The sequence below is a fragment of the Amphiura filiformis genome, chromosome 3 (genome assembly GCF_039555335.1).
Source record: "Amphiura filiformis chromosome 3, Afil_fr2py, whole genome shotgun sequence".
NCBI lineage: Eukaryota > Metazoa > Echinodermata > Ophiuroidea > Amphilepidida > Amphiuridae > Amphiura > Amphiura filiformis.
Window position 1 is genome coordinate 84,511,694 of NC_092630.1, and position 24,537 is coordinate 84,536,230.

At 38.6% G+C, this 24,537-nt stretch overlaps 2 protein-coding genes across 2 annotated transcripts; both read right to left on the reverse strand.

Moving 5' to 3' along the window:
• Nucleotides 1-14,138: 14,138 nt before the first annotated feature.
• LOC140147559 (uncharacterized) lies at nt 14,139-17,695 on the reverse strand. The gene is made up of 2 exons (XM_072169340.1): nt 17,321-17,695; nt 14,139-14,899 (listed from the first exon to the last, which is right to left on the reverse strand). The coding sequence occupies exons 1-2, from the start codon at nt 17,693-17,695 to the stop codon at nt 14,321-14,323; spliced, it is 954 nt and encodes a 317-aa protein (XP_072025441.1). The 3' UTR covers nt 14,139-14,320.
• A 52-nt stretch (nt 17,696-17,747) lies between these two features.
• LOC140147560 (uncharacterized) lies at nt 17,748-22,016 on the reverse strand. Its single transcript, XM_072169341.1, has 4 exons — nt 21,815-22,016; nt 19,938-20,009; nt 19,221-19,403; nt 17,748-18,848 (listed from the first exon to the last, which is right to left on the reverse strand). Exons 1-4 carry the CDS (start codon nt 21,998-22,000, stop codon nt 17,748-17,750), a joined length of 1,542 nt encoding a protein of 513 aa, XP_072025442.1. The 5' UTR covers nt 22,001-22,016.
• Between the last annotated feature and the right edge of the window lie 2,521 nt (nt 22,017-24,537).

Below are 24,537 nucleotides of genomic sequence, written 5' to 3' on the forward strand. Positions count from 1 at the left end.
GTGGAAATTTGGCAATTTTTGTTCGGTACATCATAACAAAAAAACACTCTTTCCAAAAAATGTTGTTTTGTTTTTTTCTTAATCTTGAGGCACCATTCAAAAAACGGTTTTTTTAGTTTTTTGATATTGGCCTTATTTTTTAAGATATTGACCATATATGGCATCAAAATGAACTTTTTAAAATTCACAAACGCCTATTTGCACAAAATGATGCCTAAAATCGAAAATAGACCAAAATATAAAAAAATGAGAAAACCGTTTCTTAAGTCGATCATGCTTTTTATGATGAGCATAATTACCTACCTGTAGATGCTGTATTTATTGAGTTATCGTGTACCTAAATCATCATTTTACCGAGAAAATGAACATTGAAATAAAGGCCGTTGAAGTATAAAGTGGTCACATTTTGCACTTAGATCGAAGCTCATAGGAGAATGCGGCAGTTTTCGTTTTTCTACCTTACATTACGTGAACATCGGGTAAATCTACAGCCCCTTGAGAAGTTTGGGCGAAATCTATTTATATCTTGATGTTTAAATCAGGGAAAGAACTTGAAAAAATTCACATTTTATCAGCTAAAACGGAGCCATTTGACCGCTAGGTTTTTGTGCTTCCGTTGTGCTTCCATAAGATGCGCCGCGCATGCAGATAAGCGTTGCGTATGCGTAGCGTATCTGTGCGTTAACAAATTGCGCGGCTACAAAACGCGATGCGTTGTCGCGCGCGTGTACCCCGATGGTACAACAAAGATTTTCTTTCCTTTAAATTGCGGAAACGAGTGAAATAGTGAAATAAAATCCATAAAATAGAGCAGTTGGAGTTAACAAATCCGGATTTTCTTTCCTTGTATTTATAAAAAACATAACAAAGTAAATACATTTCAAAAAAGCTCAATTTCGCGAAAGAAACAATGTCTAGAGTACACAGCCGCGTTAATAGCTTCAAAAGTATGTTTGTAGGTTTTTCCTTGTAAAAAAAAAAAAAAAACTGGTATTCATAACATATTTCTGGAAAATAATTGCGTTATAATATGTTAAATTTGAAGGTTTCATGAACTGTGCCCAAATAAACCGTGGACCTGACCGTTTACAACCTTCCCCTAGAAAATAACCATAGGTAAGTTGCTCATAAAACATTGATCTGTCAGTTAATAACAAAATCAGAAGTGTTCAACGGTTTCATTAGGACAAATATGGAAGTGAAAGTATATAAAATTACGACTAGATCGGCTTTTTACGCCATAGAATATGTGACCCCTCGGCATAACTGAGCCCGGATGTCGCCAGTGCCACTATTGAGATATGCTCCATCGAACTTAACAATAAACAATAGGAAACAAAGGATTTATTGACTGTTTTATTGATTTTTCACTACTTAAATGTCAAGTACTATAGACATGATATACATCATTTTAAAGCTAATTTCAAGCAGAATATTTTGGTTGAATATCTCAAAAATTATGATTGGCGACTTCAGGGCTCAGTTGTGCCGAGGGGTCACATATTATGGAATCTGCACCCTCATAAACATGACAAAGTCAATGGATTTTTGTCTAATAAAGCCATTGCGACTTTATTCATGTTTTGTTGTAGCAGCTCTGATATTACAGTTTTCCGAATACCACGAGTCAACCCGATCGGTTGAATTCACGCGCCTGTATAAACTCCACGCACGATTGGTTCTATGTCCTTGTCTACTACAAAAGCAATATTGATTGATTCCGTGGCTTCCACACAGACGAATTTTGACAAAATATGCGTTTTTTGGACTATTTTCGTGGATTTGACCGTTTGCAACGTTGATATGATATGATTTTCATGGCTTTTGGAAGGGAATGATGTAAAGTTTGTACACTGAAAAAACTAGAAGTATCTGTCTGCTGGAGGTATTCTTTAAGGTTATTAATTATTTTAAACTGTTGTGATTTGGTAGTTCACAGCATCTTACGAATGGTAGTGAGCTTTGGCAAAAACTGCATTGCTCAATTTATAGCGAGCGTGTAGAAGCATTAAAATATCACAGATATACTTTTATAGGTGCTGCGGTTCTTGAGTTACGTTGTAAAGAGGGCTGAAACAACAACACTTTTGTAAAACGTACATAACTCATTAACAACAATAAATTAAGAAAGTTTGCAAAGTATACGATTTGTAGAATGGACTTTTGCAAAACATCAAGGTGTTAATTTTCAATAACATATTGAACTAGATAATGAAAATCGATTTTTAGGTTGCTTCGACCAACAATACCTCGTCTACCCTTAAGACAAAAAACTACCCGACTTTGTACCCAAAAATTGAGCAATCTGTTTTGTTCCAAAAATCACATTTCTTCACTCATTTTTGCTAAAGTGAAATCTGATAATGATTGGACCCTTTACAACTAGAAAACCTTTATTATTTGTCATTCGAAAATTAATAGCATTGCAAAATTAAAAAAATACAAGGTTATCTCCACATCATCTGTACAATTTCACAGAGGATAGACCAAGTCAGATGCACTCAGAAAAAAAGAAACCAAGGCCTGTATCTGTGACCGGCCGGTTGACTGTTTCATTCTGGCTGTAATTTGCATTCTGATGATTTACATTGTTTAACGTGGGTGTGTATTCCAGACGTTGTTTCTTTTGAGTAACTGAGCTTTTTTGATATGCATGTACTTTGTGCTGTATTTCATTAATACAAGCAAATAAAATCCAGATTTGTAAACCCCAACTGCATTTTTTGATGAATTTTATTCCACTATTTCATTCGTACTTTCCTTTAAAATGAAAGAAAATCTTTGTTGAATCAGTGGGGTAAATACGCGCAACAACCCATCGCGTTGCGAAGTGCGCAATTTATTAGCGTAGTGCGCAATTTATTAGCGTAGTGCGCAATTTATTAGCGTAGTGCGCAATTTGTTAACGGCGCAAGGTTGTGGAAGCACTGATCTCACAAGAACCTTGTGGTCGAAGGAGAATCAGGGCTCGACCGCATCTTGATACAGGCATGGAAATTGGGGGTATTCGGTTCCCTCGAGATATTTGTTGTCATGCAAGCGCGACATGGATGATGGGCGCATTTTGAGAGTACCAAGACGCTTCAGATGAGACGCAGAATTGTTTTCGTTCGTCTCCGCGCACCGTCGGCAAGGACCCTAATACCCCCAATTTTCTCCCCATAGCTGACCGTGTGATATTTTGGTTTTAAATGGATTTCAGTCAAACTTCTCAAGGGGCTTTGGATATACCCGATACTCGATGTCCACGTAATGTGAGGGAGAACAAGTTGACAACGAGAGTTGTCGCATTCTCCCGTGAGCATCGATCTAAGTGCAAAATGTGACCACTGTTTAACTTCAACGGTAAAAATGACGATTTAGGTACCGTAAAATGGGATAACTTTGGTCAGCGGGAGCGGGGTAACTTTGGTCGGTCAGTCAACCGGCCGGTCACAGATACAAGCCTTGGTTTCTTTTTTCTGAGTGCATCTGACTTGGTCTATCCTCTGTGAAATTGTACAGATGATGTGGAGATAACCTTGTATTTATTTAATTTTGCAATGCTATTAATTTTCGAATGACAAATAATAAAGGTTTTCTAGTTGTAAAGGGTCCAATCATTATCAGATTTCACTTTAGCAAAAATGAGTGAAGAAATGTGATTTTTGGAACAAAACAGATTGCTCAATTTTTGGGTACAAAGTCGGGTAGTTTTTTTGTCTTAAAGAATACCTCCAGCAGACAGATACTTCTAGTTTTTTCAGTGTACAAACTTTACATCATTCCCTTCCAAAAGCCATGAAAATCATATCATATCAACGTTGCAAACGGTCAAATCCACGAAAATAGTCCAAAAAACGCATATAAAATATTTTGTCAAAATTCGTCTGTGTGGAAGCCGTGGAAGCCACGGAATCAATCAATATTGCTTTTATAGTAGACAAGGACATAGAACCAATCGTGCGTGGAGTTTATACAGGCGCGTGAATTCAACCGATCGGGTTGACTCGTGGTATTCGGAAAACTGTGTAATATCAGAGCTGCTACAACAAAACATGAATAAAGTCGCAATGGCTTTATTAGACAAAAATCCATTGTGATACTGCCCGACTTTGTCATGTTTATGAGGGTGCAGATTCCATAATATTCTATGGCGTAAAAAGCCGATCTAGTCGTAATTTTATATACTTTCACTTCCATATTTGTCCTAATGAAACCGTTGAACACTTCTGATTTTGTTATTAACTGACAGATCAATGTTTTATGAGCAACTTACCTATGGTTATTTTCTAGGGGAAGGTTGTAAACGGTCAGGTCCGCGGTTTATTTGGGCACAGTTCATGAAACCTTCAAATTTAACATATTATCTTAACGCAATTATTTTCCAGAAATATTTTATGAATACCAGTTGTTTGCATGATTAGACAAGGAAAAACCTACAAACATACTTTTGAGGCTTTTAACACAACTGATGACTACTCCATAACTATCAGAAAATGGTTTTAAGATGGGGCTTTACTTCGACAAACTTCGGAAAAATCAGCGCGGTGACTGGGTTGAGAAATTGCGAACATAGAAACTGTGACCTCGGAATGCATAGATCGTGACCTGCCGTCTGACTGCGGTCAAATATATTTTTTTAAATGGTCATATTTTCGTACAGCAATATTGTTTTTAGTCATATTTGGTATCAATTTGTTAAGAAATATATTTGGAAGAAATAATAGTCGCTCATGTCCAATTTCCTCGAAATTAACGAAAAAATCGGGATTTTTGACCAAAAATGAACATTTTTTTACATTTTTTTCAGAAAAATAAAAAATCAATATTTGTGAGCAAGGATGTGTGCTTGATCAATTTTGCAAGGGGTCAAATATCACAAAAAATAACAACTTGCCCATATACAGCGAAGATCAATTTTTTTATTCTTTTTTCTTTATGGAATGTAATACTCTGACCAAAGTTATCCCAAATGCGGGGCAACTTTGGTCAGGCTATTTTCAACCCCTAGGGCACCCTTACAAGATATTAAAAAATCTTTTTCAACTTCAAGGTGTAGAAGGGAACCCTAATGTCATAAAAAGAGATAATTAGAAATGTAATGCCTTATATGGTCAATATCTCAAAAAATAAGGCCAATATCAAAAACCTAAAAAACCGTTTTTGGAATGGTGCCTCAAGACTAAGAAAAAACAAAACAACAATTTTTGGAAAGAGTGTTTTTTGTTATGATGTACCGAACAAAATTGCCAAAAATCACTTTTTGTGATTTTTTTTTCATAATTGTTGTTTTTACACCAAATCTGTATTTATATTGAGATTCATTGATGTCTTGCCTTTATAAAAATGTATACTTTTATATGTCTTGCGTGAATAATTGCAGTTATGGCACTTTTACTACATGCATGTCTGAGAGTACACAGCCTCCTTAAACATAACATCATTAACTTAATGACATTAATGAACCTGGTTGTACTTTCATGGAGCTGTAGGTTATTAAAATAATGACAAGTCAATTATATAAATGAAGTTACTTTACCCTTCTAAATACCTCAAACAAATTTCATTTTATTTCACGTCATAAAAATTGCGTTATCCGGATATTAGTGAACCAGGCGTGTACTTTCAACAAGGGGATTTCCATGTGACCACCTACCAAGAAACAACAAGATCCGGGAACAAGATGTCCTTACGATGATATTACGCCATTTTTTGGAAAAATTGTAAATGAATTAGGTTATTAAATCTTTAAAGTTGAGGTTTAAAAAAAAAAAAAAGTTCAGGTGTAACACAAGGGTAAATTCTTTTACAGATTTGACATTTAGTATGGAATATTTCTTCACGAAGTGCCAGGACTAATCTGAAAGGGGTGTGCATATACCGCACGTGTTAAATACTTATTGGTGTGTCGGGAGATGGTGTAAAATAATTTTTGATAGAAAATGTGCTTTCCATGAGTTTATTTTTTTTTACATTATGGTGCTCATAATGTAGTGCATTTGCGTAAAATGGCGGATTTAAGGAGGCTGAATTTGAGCTTTGTGGGGTACACAATTTCGGACTTTATGCAACATTGTTCTGTTATTATCAAATTTATTGGGGTTTGAGGTGATATTTCCTAAACTTTGTCAGCAATTGGCATTTTGTCACAGCTGAATGCACTTGTAATGTGCTAATTTTTTGAAAATGGGAGAAGCATAAAATCTGACTCTTAAAAGTAGTACGAACTCTGAAAATTTGAATGTCCTCCCACTGGGGTCAAATGTTATAAACTTAGGGGCTGTGCAATAATTATGAGCCCTGGGGAGGGTAAAATTGGGGGGGGGGGGCAAGAAATATTTGGCAAGCCGAAAGGGGGGCAAGCGATTTTTGGCAAGTCGAGAGGGGGAAAGCGATTTTTGGCAAACATTCATGCGGCGCCTTAACGCTCTAAAAAGGCTTAGGAAAACAGTACGGAAACGCTTAAATATGCAAATTTACCTGCTCGCTGCGCTCGCAACATACATCTAGACCATTTAAGGTTTGCAAATTGGGATCCTAAACATTTGGCATGTTCAAAAGGGGGGGCAAAGATTTTTTGGCGGGCCGAGAGGGGGGCAAGCGATTTTTGGTGGGCCGAGAGGGGGGCAAGCGATTTTTGGCGAGCCATTTGGAAATTGTATCCCCCCGGGCTCATAATTATTGCACAGCCCCTTACGTTACAAAAAAAAACTGCGCGGATTCCTGGTTGTCCAATGAACCCCTGCTGCTTTTTATGTACAGTAAGTTTATAATACTTGACCCCAAATACTACTTTGAAGAGCCATTTTTTCAAAGCTCCTCCCACATTCAAAACTGGTACATTGCAGGTGCATTTCAGTTCTGATCAAGACCTTTTTAGAGTCAGTACATATCACCTGAAACTTCAATCAATTTGATAATATCATAACAATGTTCCGAAATTCAGAAATCCCCCCAAACTCATTAAATCCGCCATTTAGGGCTAATTCACTACATTATGAGCACCATAATGTAGAAAGCACATTTTCTATCAAAAATTATTGACATAATCTCCCGACACACCCCAATAAATATTTAACCCGTGTGGTAACAGTCCTGGCACTTACGTTAAGAAATATTCCATACTAAATTTCAAGTCTGTATTTATAATACATGTACTATAGTAAGAATTCCAATTGAATGAATGCAGCTTTCAACGACTCGATACAACCGCGATTGTATATCGCGTATTTCAAACTACAACGCGAAAGCACGACCTTGGATACAATGCTAACCAATCACAAGTGCGTTGGCATGGATGGATTCACTACCGCGTTACTCACGCACAATCGCATACGCTGGCGTACATCGCGCAGTGAACGCAAAAAATTATCACGCTATTGAAAGCTGCGTTCATTCAATTGGAATTCTTACTATAATTATATAGAGCGTTGCCCGCGCCGGTTGCCCGTCTATCCGCGCGGACGCACGCGTCGGCGCCACGTGCGTAATTCGCACTACGCCGCGTGCGTAATATAAGTGGACATGATAATACGGTAAGGAAAAAGAAAGGAGGACAAAAAGGTACATGTGACGGGTCACGGGTACGGGGTTATGATTATGGGTATCAGAAATGTCCGTACGGGGAAATAGTCAGGTTGCGAACTACCCAGTCCCGTGGTCGTTTGATGATAACAATGTGCCACCTATCCTAGCATGTTGCTTGTGTCCCGAGTAACATATTGATACATGTTTACAAAAATTAGATGTAGCAAAAGGCGGTCATCTTGTTTTTCAAAATGGCACCCATTTCGGCAAAATATTGCCAATATTTTTCAAACTGCTCCTTCGCAATGTGATTTTATTGGCACAGTAGCAATTGTTTTAGGCTTTTTTTAGTAGTTTTGTCATTTTGGCATGCAGTAGCACCAATATTGATGGTTTATAAATTCAAAATCCAAAATTTCAAAATGGCCACCGAAAACAATTTATTTTTCAAACATACAATGAGGCTACATCAAGCTGGTAAAATAGGAGATTGGACACGTGGCATGAATATTAAAGTGTTGACATACACAGATCCCGGGGGGGCACTCAATTTTTTTTTGGGTAGGGGTGTGCCACCGCCAGTTTCGAACTTGAGGTCTAAGGAACTGATCGGCTGGTCAAAAAGGGGGGTCTTGGGAACTGTTTGACCGGCCAAAAGGGGGGACTTGGGAACTGATCAGCCGCCAAAATCTGAAAAATCTCGGCAACTAAACCATGCAGGCCAAACCAGGGTTCAATTTTGTTGCGTTTTTGCCACAGATTTTTGAAGGAATCGATTTCACTTTGAATTGTGCATTAAATTATTAAATCAGGAAAACCATTAATGCAAAATAGGTCTGTTTGGCCTTTTACGATGAAAATCTCAGCAAAGCAAAACAGCATTCGAATCAAATTACTAGACCCTGCAGACCTACAATCTATGCTATTAGCCTACTGATAATTATAGCAGCAGCTAGCAGCACTACATAAAAGCCCACCATAAAAACAAACCCACAAAAATATTTTTTCAGTGCCGAAAAGTAAAACATTGACTACATTGAACTGCATGAGATGATTGAGTGAAGTGTGCAGAATTTGACACCATTCCACTAGACCAGTAGATCGTAAATTACCTTTTAATTCACTGTTATGGCCAGCTGCAAGGATGTGCACACAATTATTTGAGGTACTTTTCCTCATATTTGGCAATTTTATTCCCAAAAGAGATCTCAAAATCATTTATTTCTAGCAAAATGTTCATCAGCTGAAGGCATCGGCATCGGCATCGCGGCAGGCACTCGACAGTGCAGTGCTGTTTATAAACAACAAACCAGTGTTGCCACTACTAAAGGAGCCCAAAATCCCGCCCAAAGTTCACCTTACTCCTAATACAATGTGTTTCAATGGGGAAGAAATTTATGGAAAATTCCCTTTGAAGTTTTTGAGCTCGCAAAAGTAGCTTTTGGGCTTGAAATAGTAGGACCGAAAACACGCCTGTCAAGATGCCAATGATAGCGGAAATCGATGATCTGAGGGTCTATGGAACGGCTAGAAAATTTTCGGGGCTTCAGAGCGGGCAATCAATGAATTCAGAGGGTCTAAGGAACGGTTAGCGGCTCTGAAAAAGGGGTCGTCGCCGCGGCACATACCCGTATAGCTGGGAAATGTGAGTGCCCCCCCGGGACACAGATCCCATATTAAATAAATACACACACCCTACACTAACACACCCACGCGACCTATATATGTTTATCACATTTAGATGACTACTATATACATTGCGTATAACATTTTATTTAAGGTGCCATAGAAAAAAAATGTGGCTTGTACGGGTATCCTTTATACAACAACAAAAACAGTTGGTGGTGTTAGTTTTGCTACAGGTTGCAATTACTACACCCATAAGCTCGTGGTAGCGCGGGGGAGGTGCGGGTATGGATGTCGACTTTCTCTTTACCTATTTTATGTTGCTTTTTGCAACCCATCAGTATACCAATTTTTATAAAAACACCTAAATTTGCCCCAAATTGGGCGCATTTAATTTTGCCCAAATGTGCCCAGTTGGTTGCATTGGTCTTCACTGAAATTACAAAATCTTATAAAAGTAACCAAAACCTTTCACATATTGCACTTTTATGTGTGTTATATTTAGTATGAGGACACCATCAATTCATCAAGTTAGTCACTCTTGATCTGCATTCCAATCTACTATCCGGTCGCTAGAGGGCGCTGTTTATGAAACCATGAAAATAGCTAAACAAAAAAAAACACCTCTTTGGAATATGAAAATTATGCAATTACAATGTACTGATTTTTTAACAGCTGCACATCTTACATTTTGATCTGTTCAACAAATAAAAAAGAATTTAACCCACAACAGGATATGCAACCCCGCTAGAGGGCGTTTCAAATGAAAGACCTTTTAACAGGCGGTGGTGGAAGCGATATCGCTATTTTTGACGTCGCCATTGGATTAAATCATAATCATGAAATCTGCACTAACAAGTCTAAATTTGTTATGTGGTGTCAAAGCAAAATTATCTTACTCTAAAACCGCCGGGGTACGACAAAGTACCCCACTGCAAGTATGTTAATTTTCCATTCATAGTGCACTTACGTCCACGGCGAATTCACCGTGACCTTTCCAGCAATAAACCCGCTTATTGAAGATTAAACCGATATATGCAGTACTAAACCATTATTATAGTAATCTATTGTCCAATGCAAATTTATTACCACCTGATAATATTGATCCAATGAGCGACCGAATTGTCCGCTACGGACGACTAATCCAATCGATAATGACTCTATTGACATGTACGAACGGAGCCCCACTGACCGAGTTTTGGGATATTTTTCACTGGTTTGCAGCTGTTTGCTGTCATTTACTCATCAAGGCGGAAGACCGTTATTATAAGGACTATGCCAGTTATTTAAAGATTGACATGTAGAGAATAAGCCATATTTGATTGACAGAAAGTACTAAATTTGTACCTATGACGGTTTTATGACACCAATCTTCAAAATACGATCAAAAAATGGCTGCCCGGTGAAGTAAAATGTGCATTGGAATAACACGGCGAGTTTGGATAGATGGTAGGATTTCTTTTTAATAAAATGTATGTTCCCCGTTATTAAAGCTTGTACCGGGTTGAAGATTCAGATATTTGGAAAAGAATAAGTAATTGAAACATAGAGAAAGTACTAAAATCATAGCTTTTATACTTTTTGATATACATGTATGATACTAACTAGTTCATCCCCAATAGCTACGATACAGCGCTACCAGTAGGGTTCAATTGCCTATTGTGAGTGCCCCTGTGTTGTGTGCATACATGTAGTTAACAATAACTGCATGGTGTTGTAATCAGTGCTACCGTGTATTTGGAATGGGGCTGTCAGCCCTGTATCTTCGCCAGCATCGTACGTCACTGATAATGCTAATCATAGCGAGTTGTGCGTCCGTCTGTCTGTCCGCGCACTATCGCGTGCGCGCGGAGCGCTATCGCGGGGTATCAACGGGCGTGCTTGCGGAGTACCAACGGGCGCAGTGCGTATGGGGTTACATCAGATGAGAAATTGTTTTAGGTACCGCACCGCACTCCGCAGCCCCGCACCGCAGTACCCGCACAGCAGAGGTTTGGCTACAAATTCTCGTCCATTGGCTAATTTTGAAATTTGAAATTTGACATTTTTTAAATTCAAAAGCCCATTGGGTTAGGGTTAGGGTTAAAGTTAGTGTTTATTATGAATATTTATAAGTACAGGGTGTCCCAGAAATTCCTTTACCATTTTAAATTTTGATATTTAGATATGTATCTCCTCTACAAATTATCTTGTGCATGATATGGATGGATTCGTGCAAAGAGGAAACTTGAACAATTGCTTACTTGACCAGTTTCCTTGTCAATGTTAAAGCATATATCAAATCACGTGCAATGTTTTACTGATTCCCTCAAAAATATTGGCTTCCTCTCCCTTACAATAAAATAGATTGTGTTTTAATAGTGTTGATCACAAAACGATGCATATGCCTAAAATGTTTAGTGATATAAATAAAATAAAATGCTTTATTATTCGCTGTTGGAGTTCAAGTTTGTATAAATTAACAGAGCAGCTTTTCATTGCATCAGAAAAACACATCATATCATGAGTAAAATGAAATCATTTACTTTAATAAAATAAATTATTTGATGACTTTTCCTTGGTCTCAAATGAAATTGCTTTAAATACAAATGATAAATGCAGTTCCTCAACTTTGAAGTGTATATGCAGCCTGCAGGATGAGGGTCCAACATGAACATCTACATACAAAGGGCTTGCCATTTCAAGCATTTTTTGATAACACCATAATCATTTAGCTATCCAAAACCATACTTTTTAAACCATGAGATGTTATGTGGGATTTTTTAAACCTTCTTTTTCCAACTTCTTCCTCTTCCACACTCCCAGAATGATTAATTTAATACATTATGTGGTGTCAAAAATAGCTCTACGATGACCTTGACTGGGGTGTATGCGCGGACTTTAAGCGGTGCGGGGCTGCGGTGCGGGGCTGCGGAGTGTACACATTGGTCAAGTTCCAGTAAATATGCATAGGCAAGACTGTCACATCAAACTGCAATGTAATATCGGCCCTGTATGTTATTTTAAAAAGTAGCCGAAAAGTAACCCACATTAAGAGTGCTATCTAGTTGACGTATCTGTTCTTTATTTTGTGTGTCAAAGAAAGTAGATAAAGTATATGATTTGAATTAATAATTTGTGCTGCTTCTGGCGGGGTGTCACACGAAAATTCTCAAAATTAATCCGCGATGTTATAAGGCCCGCTGATTACGAACTGATCAAAGTATAGACGAATCCAATTTCACGCATTCCTACACCTCAATGGCAACCATAGCTGGGTCCCCGTCGGCTCCATCTCACATAAAATGTGAAATGTTGCGGCCTTGGAGTGTATTTTATTTAAGCTGCATTCTATCACCCGTGTTACACGTAGACAAAAGAATGATGACAGTTTACAACACAAAAGAATCTAACATCGAATTTTAAGCGGCTTTAATCCACCCAGTTGGGCAGTCACAACACCAGTTTGGTACTGCGGGGACCCAGTAATGGCCGACCAAATCCTAACCATGACTTGGCTCGTTGGATTCATCTATAGTATAATATTTCGGCCATTTTAAGAGAATTCGGTGTTGCATTGGAAGAAGCAGGTTTTTCAATAAACATCAAAACTGTCATGGCTCTCAATCATTTTGAAACAGCCTAAGTACATAGTAAATATCTTATTATGTGTTATAAAGTGGTCTAAATTGTATACATATGGAAGGGTTTCTATACAAAAACGATCTCTTTCTTTGTTGCTTGTTTCACCTATTCCACCTGTTTAAATGGCAGTATTGATTACCTACCCCTGGCAAATTAAGAAATACTCTTTTAGATAAATAGCGCCATCTATAGTTTGCATTTTCTTAATAATGAAGCCAATTCTATCATACATCAAACAACCGTGTTTAAACCACCATGCGCACAGTGTCCACGTCGATACACCTGAGCACACATTTTCGTCCAAGAGCTTCCAAGCAGAGAACAGCAAGCAGTGAATGTCTGCACCACAGTCTTTGATTACACTACACGGTTGAGTGCATAGCAATGTGAGAGCTGTGGAGCTTCTAGCTAAGGCCTCTTTGATTGGTTTTTGTCGAAACCTCAAGTGTTCCCTCCATCCAATCAGAATTTTTTTAATATCAAACGAAAGTTAACACTTCCCCCTAAAACACTTTTCGTCACTAGGTCAACAGATAACGCAAGTCAATGTTATAGCAAGGCGAATGTGGTAAATCTGTTGAAAACTACCTATTCAAGCATATAAGTAGACTTCTCCGTAGTCCACTTGCCAATTGTGCACTACTCTGGCTATTACATTTAAGCTTAAAACTCTGATTTAATTAATGAGTGCACAATTGATAGATTTTCACAACTGATCTTTTCAGTCACCGTACGCCCGCTGTTTGTTAGCTTCCCAAGTGGACTACTGACTTTGCCTTGAGAGTTAGGCCAATTTCTGGCCTAACTAAAATTGGTGATGATGTAATGCATCTTTAATAATGAATCTGGCTTGTGATTGGTCGCCCAGATCTCGTTATTGTTTAAATCCTCCCGACGCGTACTGGTACCATTATAACTATACATGGTACACAACTATCTAGGGAATGCGGCGCCTTTGTGCTGGTGGATGAACGTATGCATCTAGCGCGTATTGTACCACCATGCTCAGTCTTGTGGTTAGATTTTATTGATAAACAAGTATGATTGACAGTGTGTGAGTCCCGGGGTAAAGTTCTGCTTAGTCGGTTTTTCGGATAATAAACTGGCAGATTCTAAAATTAGAATTGTTTAGTATTGAAGTGTCATTATAATTATGCCATTATGATATGTTGCATTCAATAATATAAGCCTACGTAGGGCCTATACTTTACTTTTACTGTCACAAATATAATTATATAGCCTAAACTTTTTCATAACCATTTTATACTAGTATTTTGATGTACTAAATATCAGTATAATTTCGAGTTCAACTGAATGCGTTCATCATGATTAATAACATTTTTATTTATCAAAAATCGACTATGGCATAGTCTAGCATATAAGTCAAAACCACAAGTGTTTCTTACAATATTTGTCAAATTTTATGTCAATAAATGAAAAAACACACCTATATTGTCCATACACTAGCGTCACTAGAGTGAGCAATGGCCAATTCTCTTTAAATTGCAAATCTTGTGCAAAAAGTTTCTATTTTCGCTTGTTTTGTCATACGGTTGTAAATTCAATGAACTATGACTTTGCTAAAAGAGCGCTTACAAATTGATATGTTGTACTCTAAATGCCATTTGTGATCAGGATTGCACTGAACAAAAGCAGCTAGAAACACCATCATACCCGGATCTAAATCAGCACTAATAGCAGAAACTGGGTTTGAAGACACTATATTAAGACTTTCTTGAACCTGTACAATTACAGCAAATTTCCATTTTAAACAGTCTGAAGAAGCGTGTAAAACAAGTCCTGCTGTAGTTCGTCTTTCATATACATATATGCAGTCACTTGAACCAGCTAAGGTTGTAGCATGACCCATTACTTTCATATATTTCAAATGCCATTTTGGATATACATGTAAATCGGGCTTTTTAAATAGTGAGCACACGCAGATAGAACCTGCCACGCCCCTATCCCTGCATTTGTCGTACACCGCGTATCTAGTGATTCTTCCATAGTGAACTAATTTGACTAAATTATGGCTGTTAGTTGATGTTGATGTAGGCATCTCAAAGACCAACGCAAAGGCGTCTTCACCTTGCTCAGCTCCTCCCATCACATGTACATTAAATTCAAGAGTCTGCACTTCCTATTGGTATAAAAATAAAAAATAAAAAGATACATCTCTAAGCATACGTCCGTAATTATTTAAATACAATTATCAAGGACAAACATTGGACCTACGATTATATTCAACATTTCTTAGGTTGTTTAAGATCTTAAGTACACTGTTGAAAAAAGGCTTGTTACACTTGAACCAAAAGAGTATTGGGCAAAACTAATAAATTCGCTGAATGCAGCATTTCACTGCGAATTTTGGACACCTAAGTTGTTGCTCTGCTATCTTATTGAAAACAGTTGCAAGCATTTTAATGGTAAAGGGTCGGATTTCAAAAGTCCCTATACAAAGGATTCTGCATAGATTACTGGAAAAGCAGACTGGAAAAGTATCCAGAATATCCAATGCGGTTCAAATTTAAACCAAAGGTTTGTCGCATGGTTGATGAAAAAGCAGACTTGAACCCAACAGAGAACCGGTTTGAAGAAGATGGCTAACAAGTGCATCAAGCCAGACTGCGATCAAGCTAGCAACAACCCTATAGGTTTTGCGCCACATCCTTTTGAAAAAGTGTATGACAGCATTGACCAATGAGAAATAAGAGTAAGACATCTCGTCAGAAGCATGCGACGTCGCATTACAGAAGTTGTGAACATTGATGGAGGACACGCTAAGTATTGAAGGATACAAACTGAAGTATTATTCACCTATTGCACGGTTCTGCCATATGCGAGGAGAGGCTCGAACTGGCAATAGACATGAAAGGAAGTATTACGTAACTTGACGCAATGTTAAATGACTGGTTCAGTTCCCATTCATGCATGCTGCCAGATCGAGGCTCTCCTTGCATATGGCGGAACCGTGCAATGGGTGAATAGCGTGTTTGTTGTATTGGCTTCGCACTTTTGTATCATGATGGGCTACTACAACTTTTGAAATCCGATCCGTTGCAATTGATATGCTTGTAACTCGATACCCCTTTGATTCTTTTTAATCATTTCACTTTTTCAAGTTTAACTATACTTTTTTCCAGCAGTGTATATAGTGTGTCTCGTCTGAAGTTGAGAGTGACGCCATGTAGTAGGTAGTAATAGTAGTACATGATGCAGTTATGTCTACAATAGAATTCACCACGACCTTTGCAGGACTTAAACCTCATTAAAAGCTATTAAACCAAGATAACACTCATTGAAAACAGCTCAACTATGTTAAATCAGATCTTCTCTGATTAAATCCACAATGCACATGTTTCTGTTTTACATGTGCGATATTGCAATGAGCTGGTATTATAGTTTCAGTTAGGTGAACCATTATAAAGCAAACGCAAGGTAACAATTATAGTGTGTGGGCCTTTTTTCCCAAATGGGACATATTGTTAACCAGCATTCTTGAAAATGAGAAACATAATTGTTGTAGACTTAACACGGTTTGGAAATGATTTCTTCGTTTTTTTGGTGTTATCTGTCATTTACATATCAGGGAGGTACGACCATTTGCAGATGCCCAACCTACTCAGTTTTTAACCTACATGTAATGTATTCATTATTCTTGATTGACATCAAGTACAAAAAATATCCGTCAAGTGGATTAGCTTTAATGCCCTTCGCAAGAGAGCGGAGAGCGGTAGTATAGTAGTAGTAGTAGTAGCAGTAGCAGTAGCAGTAGCAGTAGTAGTCGTCGTCGTCGTCGTCGTCGTCGTCGTCGTCGTCTAAATCCATCCTTTCTCCAGGAGCACCATCCAGATTAAGGATGTCAAAAGTCTCTAACGTGTGTAAAAGTCACAAATTGGTCAAGTTAGTCTAATACCGTAGTTATGTGTGTATTAGGAACAGTTTTTATAGCTGCTTGCTGATTAGTCAAGAGTTAGCTTGAGTTAGCTTGATATTGGCTTTATAATTCAAACATGCTCCTAGAGCATGTACTTAAATTGAAAATATTTATAAGTAGTCAAACATGCTCCTGGAGCATGTACTTAAATTGAAAATATTTGTAAGTCAAACATATGCTCCTATACATGTATACCACATGGTGCAGGACCATATTATCGGGCCAAAATTGCACAAAAGCATTCCCCTGGACAAGGAACTTACTGTTAATTGTCTCGCTGTAACTCATGCGAAACTTTGGGAACTGATCTTGGCTGCGTATAGGTCAATTGTGGATGTCTAGGGTGTACGTTTTCAAGTAGCAAAGTCAGTGAGTTGTTGCTAAATGGTTTATGGAAAGATGTGGGCCGGAGTGGTCAGTGGTCAGCGACAACCTGTCAAGTGTGCTGAGGCTTGTGGATCAACAAGCCTGTGCATAGCGCACTATAAATCACTGCGCTTAAAACATTTTGGTTGATTATGGCTAAAACTGAATGTGCAAACATGGCATAATAGAGAGCAGAAACTTACGAAAGTAACATATCAAATTAAAAGATGTAAAGAAAACAATGTACCCATACTTTACCTTATGAGCAGTCTTATATACGTTGGTAACACCGATTGGTATTAGTCTCTGACACGCACCAAATCCTGATTTTGATCGAGAGTTTGCTTTCTTAAACTGAGCCTGGATAATATTATTGATGTGTCCTAACGCATAGTCTGCCAATAATAGTACATCTGTAGTATTTGTTACTCCTGGTACTGTTGTTCCTTGTTCACATATACATTTTCCGGCTTCGGGAGCGATTCCCATAGATTTACATGTTCTGTTAGGGTTGATTTCAATAAAAAGTCCCATAGGATCCAAGTCATATTTCTTTGCATCGGTGACTGTGTAAGTGGCATGTCCCGATGTTAAAGATAGCAACGTGTGTCTTAAATCTAGAATATTAACCATGCGATCTTGATTGACTCCAAGCGAATGTAGTTTTTAGCACCAATATGTTGTTCTATATCCTTCGAAGCAATGAGGAAGAGTACAGGATGTGCCATCTCAATTTTGGACTCTTTTGTTTTTTCACAAAGGTACCGTACTTATTGCCATGATCTCCGAACATTAGAGTTATAGTGTTATCTAGCGAGGTGAGATATTTGACATATTTTGCAAGACTTTCGTCTAATGTTTGAATTCGACGTCCACTACTCTCATGTCCTAGATTAAGATCCACATAGTGGAAGAATGGTTTGTTAATGTCATCTAGTTGCCTTTGCATCAACTCTAACGATGACATAATGTAGTGAGTCTGGTAAAATCCATTATAGCATATTGCAACGTTTTTAACATGTTTAAATGGATCTGTTATCTTGTTAGCTTCCAATATTTCGCAGTTAGATAACGATATATCTATTTGATCAATACCTTTAGTTTCTAGCGCTTTCTTCAGTGTGGAGTATGTCTTCGAGTTGTTCTTCAGGTCTTTCACGCCTAATAATTTGGGTATACCACAAGCACATTTTTTGACGCTCCATGTCCAACACAAATCATCAATCCACATTGTATGATAGCCATCGTTCTTGAAAATCTTAAACATGTCACCAATAGAGGATTGGTGCTTTAGTAAAAAGCCACGGGTCTTAATAGTTCCTGAAGTAAATGCTACTGTATTTACATAAGTACCACCTGCGAGAGATTGCATTAGGTTATAATTGAACACATGGGCCTCATGATTATCTCGGATATCTTGCAACTGCTTCACGGTCTGCGGCATTGAGCGAAAGAAATGGCTATGCGACGTCGAGTCAAGCCATATGATGTTAATATTAGTTGCATTTGTGTATTTAACATCACCCCCTTCATGAATATTCTGAGGAAGCAATAGAAGCTGGCGAGCAATTGTGTTATTGTTTATCCAACAAGTAACAAAGCAGAACCCATAGTTAGGTTTTATCGGAGTACTTTTGATTTGATCAAGTATAGACTTTTGGAGATGAAATATACTAGGTAGTTCCGTCCATTTTAGCGTTCCGTCATCAGAAGAGATTTCACCAAGCATTATGGGGTGTTTGCATAGTTGTTGAGAACAGAAGACCCGTCGATTTCCTCCATTAATCTGTTAAAACAAAAGGAAAATTTGGTTCTTTTTCGGTAAGATTAGGCGCAAACCTGATTACAAGGGAGTTTGGAACCGAAGTGAATGCTTTTGGTTAGCGATAACTCCATTATTTGCCACCGATATGGGTAGTTTCAACGTGAGTAGTATCATGTGAATAAACGCGGTTATTCTGCAATATGGAGTACAGCACCCCATATTACCCGTAAGATACTCTGGCATGATTTTAAACATCTTTCCCCTAGGACATCCAATACCGTATGCCATGTATAGTGGGCAGTGTTGTAGGTCTTGAGACCAGGTCTCGGGCTCGAACCTTAAAGATACCCCGGTACTACATGTAATATTTTGAAGGTATCTTAAAACACTCACTCTTATCTCACAAATATTATGGATTTCTTGATGTGCACAGTTCGGCATTGGGGTAGAAAAGAAAACCTTTTGAGCCACACGACATGAATCCGGTCTTGGTTTGGGTCGCTTGCAAGTCACTATTGGAGATGGCACAGAATTCGTATCAAATCGTGGTACTTTACACGTGTCCTCTTCTAAATCCTAGAATACAGATAAATGCAGACAAATCGTTACATGGACATCATGCATGGGGAAAAGGTTAACAGTTTCCCAAACTCTTTCGTTTTACCGGTCTCCAGACCTCACCTCATATTTGCAAATCATACCAAAAATGCCACTTAATCACCGACTCTTGCCTAACAATACCCACGGGCTTAAATCCTGGGGGAAGGGGGACGTGTCCCTCCACCACTGTTGGAGAAAATAAGCCACTCTTTATGATTTTCAGAAACTTTTTGAAAATTCAGGCCAAGTGTCCCCCACTGTTCAAGACGGATTGGCGCTATTGCTACTGACCCCCGAATGACTTTCGTATTTTGCTCTCACTGAATGACTCTCTTAAAAAACGTTTTTCGTATTTTTAGTTCTGCAAACAATGCTTTGATTTCTGTTTTTGGATTCTCTGTATTATCAAACAGCTCGACAAGAGTCTTTAAGTCCACCTTGAAGGTTTGACACCCCTTTACATTACCTTATACATGCAGTATGTCTGTATGTGACCCATTTCGTACTTACCGTAATATTTTGAGGAGTAATGTGGTAGTCCAGTCGTTCAGAGCCAGACGCAAAAAATGATAAATGAATCACCTGAAAAAAGAGACAATGGTAACAAAAACCAAAAAAAAACCATCCAATGCATGAAAATATTAATAAAACTTAGTGGTGAAAGGACATAGGCCCTACATTTTCATTTTCGCCCTGTGTGGGGGCAAAATAGACTTATGACGTCACAATGTTACTCTTTTGCCCAAAACGCCATAACCATACGTCATAGATAGGTCAAAGTATACTTTTTATCAGTGGCGGCGCCAGGAATTTTTTTCGGGTGGGGCATGGGGGAGGACAAAGTGAATTTCAAGGGGGGTCAACAAATTACTCAAAATAATTTTGATAAAATGTTGATTCCTGCTAGGATATTTATTCCTGCTGTTGTAACTGAATAAATTGGTAAATGTTACCGTATGAAAATATGCATCATGTCACTTTTATAGTAGCAACAGTTGATTGCAAAAGATATCATCGTGGTATTAAAACTTCAGATTTATTATATGAGCAATGGGCAGATTTAATTTATTGGGTGGGCAAAATAATTTACTGGGTTGGGTAAATAGTTTACATGTTATTAACTTCCCCGTAATGGCGCGTCCATACGTATACAGGGGCGGCGCCAGGGTATCTTGATAGGGGGGGGCAAAACAATTTTGGAAATTTGTTCTGCGGCTCGACAGGGCCGCCCGTCGCTTGCTGCGCGACGCAGAAATGTCTGAGGGGATGTGCCCCCCTCAGAATTTGGAAAATTTTAAAAATTAAAGCACAAATGAAGCCATTTGATGCACCTTTTTCGGGTTATTTATCTATTTTCCAACCGCATATTTTTATGGATTTCATTCACGGGCCCGACTTTCAGCCCGCTGGTTTTAGGCATGGACCTACTCAATTAGTAAATTCAGCACCTTTTGGCAACAAAATAATTTCATTGTACAAATGTGCACGAAGTGAAATATGGTGGAAATGTTAAACAAAGTCGCGCGAAGCGCGAAAAATTGGCACTTTTTAGGCTAAAATGGCCAAATATGAGGTTACTTTGGTCAGAAGCCAACTTACAGGCATCAACATTAGGGAATGATTGTATGGACCATCTACCCTATCAAAATATTGGGGGGATTTATGCCCCACACCCGGGTCGGATCTCTACGCCTCTGGTCGCAACTCGGTGTATGTTAAGTCAGTTGCATTGTATATGATATGCCGGGTTTTTTATTATAAATTGGCACGATAAAATTATATGAAGGGAGGGGGTCTTAAGGTTGGAAATATTTCAAACTGAATCAGGAGCGTAGACGGGAGGTATAGTCGCCCCCTATGAACACTAAAAAGCCCAAAACTCAGTCCACTTTGCGAGCGTGGCGAGCGAAAAAAAATCCTGTTTTTTATGCTTTTTCAGTTAGAAAAGGACAACATTTGCCCATTCGCGAGTGTGGCGAGCGAAAAAACTAGGTTCTTTATGAGTTGGGAGAAAAGGCAAGAGAAGCCATGTAACTTTTATGGGGGGAAAATTTGCCGAAAATGGGCCCAAAATATAAAAACCAACAACTTTAAAACCGCGTAGGTCAGCATTTCACAAGGGGCAAGATGTCCGAAGGGGGAGTTTCCTCCTTCTAACCATGGCCAGGGAGGGGAATGGCTCCTTTTCTTCTTCTCCCTCCTCTCTTTCTCTCCCCTCTCTTTTCTCTCTCCTTCTTCTCTTTCTCTTTTCCTTCCTTACCTCTTTTTGAAAATCATAGGGGGCAATTGCCCCCTTGCCCCCCTAATGGCGCCGCCCTGTACGTATATGTGTTTATGTTCCTTTGCTTTTGGTTATCACAATACTACAATCTTTACGGCAACCTTACCTTGTCTGAGTCAGCTATGCCTACGTCCGACAGTGGCCTAATACTGTAAGTTTTGGTAAACCAGTTATCCGCTACCAACCCAAATATACAGATGACGAATAGGCCGATTGCTAGTCTATATCTAACAGCAAATACTTTGTTGCAAAAATGATGTTGCTGCCTGGTCTCACTCCCTTTATGCTTCATTTTCGTTCTCTTAGTGTGCCTGTAAATAATATAATGTGATTAATACTGATACTGCAACGCAATGAATATCACCGATGTTGTTTCTTAAAGTGTTATTAAAATAGAATAAAATATTCTTAATATATCAATATACAGTTGAAAGAAGAACCACGCAATCGCGCATTGCATGTACTAGCACAATTTAACGTGAAATTAAAATTTCAAGCTCAAAACCCACGTTTTGCTAACGACAGTTTACCCATGGGTGCTAACAATCAAGTTTTCAAGGTCAAAGAATTTAGAAAGCTTCTATGTATCACCCCATCTGTCTGCTCAGTATCATCAGCAAAGTCATGGAGGTTGTAGTTCAGAACTAACCTCTGAAGTACCTCCTTGGAAACCAACTGATATCAGATACTTAGTAGACAGTTTGGATTTAGGCCATGTACACCACAGCACAGCTGACATCCTTACTATTCTGACCGAAGAGTGGTCCAGTTGGACAAAGGCGTCTGAATGCCCTGGATATCAAAGGAGCATTCGGCAATGTCTGGCATAATGGCCTTTGTTCGAAACTCATTGAAGCAAAGTACAGAGCTGAACATCACATCTCCATCAAAGACGTCAAGTGGCTGCAGCTACAAAATGCACGCCAGCTTTTAAAAGCACTGCTACCCAAGCCATTGTAGTCAGAAGAGCTACCAGCTTCAGCTTGTCTATGCCTTGCCATGCTCTCATAGAACCAGTTTCTAGAACCATCTACTGGCAGGACCTTCATCCACACTGTGCAGTTCACTTTTGGAATAGCCTACCAGATAGTGTAATCGAAGACACATCTGACAACCATGCGCGTATTTTGGGGGCACCAGCCCCCCGGGGTCAAAGCAGGTGGCGGCCAAAACGAAGGGGCGACGGAAGAAGAAGGGGCGGCAAAAACAGGGGCGGCAAAAACGGGCAAAATTAATTAGCAAAGAAAAGAGGGCGGAAAAATTGAAAAAGTATAAAAGATTTAAAAAAATGGTACTATATGGTAAACCTCGTCTACCCTTAAGTTTTAACCTGTCAGCGAATGTTATGTCCCCAATAAGTTACAGTTATTACCTGAGGGAAAAGCTACAGGTACTGCCGATCTTGCAGCAAAACTCCTCAAAATGGCGGCCACATCTATTGCTGGACCCGTTGCCTATTTAATTAATTTTCACTTGCTATAGGGATATTCCCGGATATTTGGAAAACGGCTAGAATTTGTCCTGTTCGCAAAGGCGGTGATTCAAATGACGCGGGCAATAACAGACCAATTTCCATTCTTCCCGCTATCTCTAAAATCATCGAGAGGGCAGTTTTTGGTCGAATTCGAATCTATCCTTTCCTTATGATTATTGCATTATTCATGAAAAGCAATCTGGGTTTAGACCTAAGCATTCCACCTTGTCTGCATGGCTTAATATTAGGTCGTTCCAGTCCTGTATTATGCGACGATAAAAACTGTCCTGTATTGTGCGAGGTAAAAACAGTATTGTGCTAGATACAGTAAATCGTGAAGTGTTAATTGATAAACTTCATCATGCAGTTATTGTTAACTACATGTATGCACACAACACAGGGGCACTCACAATAGGCAATTGAACCCTACTGGTAGCGCTGTGTTGTAGCCATATGGGATGAACTAGTTAGCATCATATATCAAAAAGTATTGAAAAGCAATGATTATAGTACTTGCTCTTTGTTTCAATTACTTATTCTTTTCCAAATATCTGAATCTTCAACCCGGTACAAGCTTTAATAACGAGGGAACATACATTTTGATTAAAAAGAAATCCTACCATCTCATCCAAACTCGCCGTGTTATTCCAATGCACATTTTGCTTCACCGGGCATCCATTTTTTTGGTCGTATTTGAAATATTGGTGTCATAAAACCGTCATAGGTACAAATTTAGTACTTTCTATCAATCAATTATGGCTTATTCTCTACATGTCAATCTTTAAATAATTGGCATAGTCATTATAATAACGGTGGTCCGCCTTGATGAGTAAATGACAGCAAACAGCTGCAAACCAGTGAAAATATGCAAAACTCGGTCAGTGGAGCTCCGCTCGTACATGTCAATAGCGTAATTATCGATTGGATTAGTCGTCCGTAGCGGACAATTCGGTCGCTCATTGGATCAATATTATCAGGTGGTAATAAATTTGCATTGGACAATAGATTACTATATAATGGTTTAGTACTGCATATATCGGTTTACTCTTCAATAAGCGGGTTTATGGCTAAAAAGGGCACGGGGAATTTGCCGTGGACGACACTGCACTATGTAAGGCCTACAACATCCACGAAAGAGAAATCACACCATGGCGGTAAATGGTATCAAGTCAGATCCTGCCGAAAGCGTTTGCGGCATTCCACAAGGTTCAATCATAGGACCACTCCTTTTCATTATGTATATAAATGACCTTTCCCGTTTACATCACATGTTAAAGTCATAATGTACGATCTTATAATATGAATTTGGTTAATTTTTTTCAAACCTGATTTTTTGGCATATTTGTAATGTTTAC

Coding starts and splice junctions, on each gene's coding strand:
- LOC140147559 (XM_072169340.1), bottom strand. CDS start 17,695: ATGGTTAATATTCTAGATTTAAGACACACGTTGCTATCTTTAACATCG. Junction 14,900..17,320: donor TATATAAGACTGCTCATAAG/GTAAAGTATGGG, acceptor TTATACCAATAG/GAAGTGCAGACTCTTGAATT.
- LOC140147560 (XM_072169341.1), bottom strand. CDS start 22,000: ATGAAGCATAAAGGGAGTGAGACCAGGCAGCAACATCATTTTTGCAAC. Junction 20,010..21,814: donor GCATAGCTGACTCAGACAAG/GTAAGGTTGCCG, acceptor CTCTTTTTTCAG/GTGATTCATTTATCATTTTT. Junction 18,849..19,220: donor ATAATATTTGTGAGATAAGA/GTGAGTGTTTTA, acceptor TTGTTTTAACAG/ATTAATGGAGGAAATCGACG.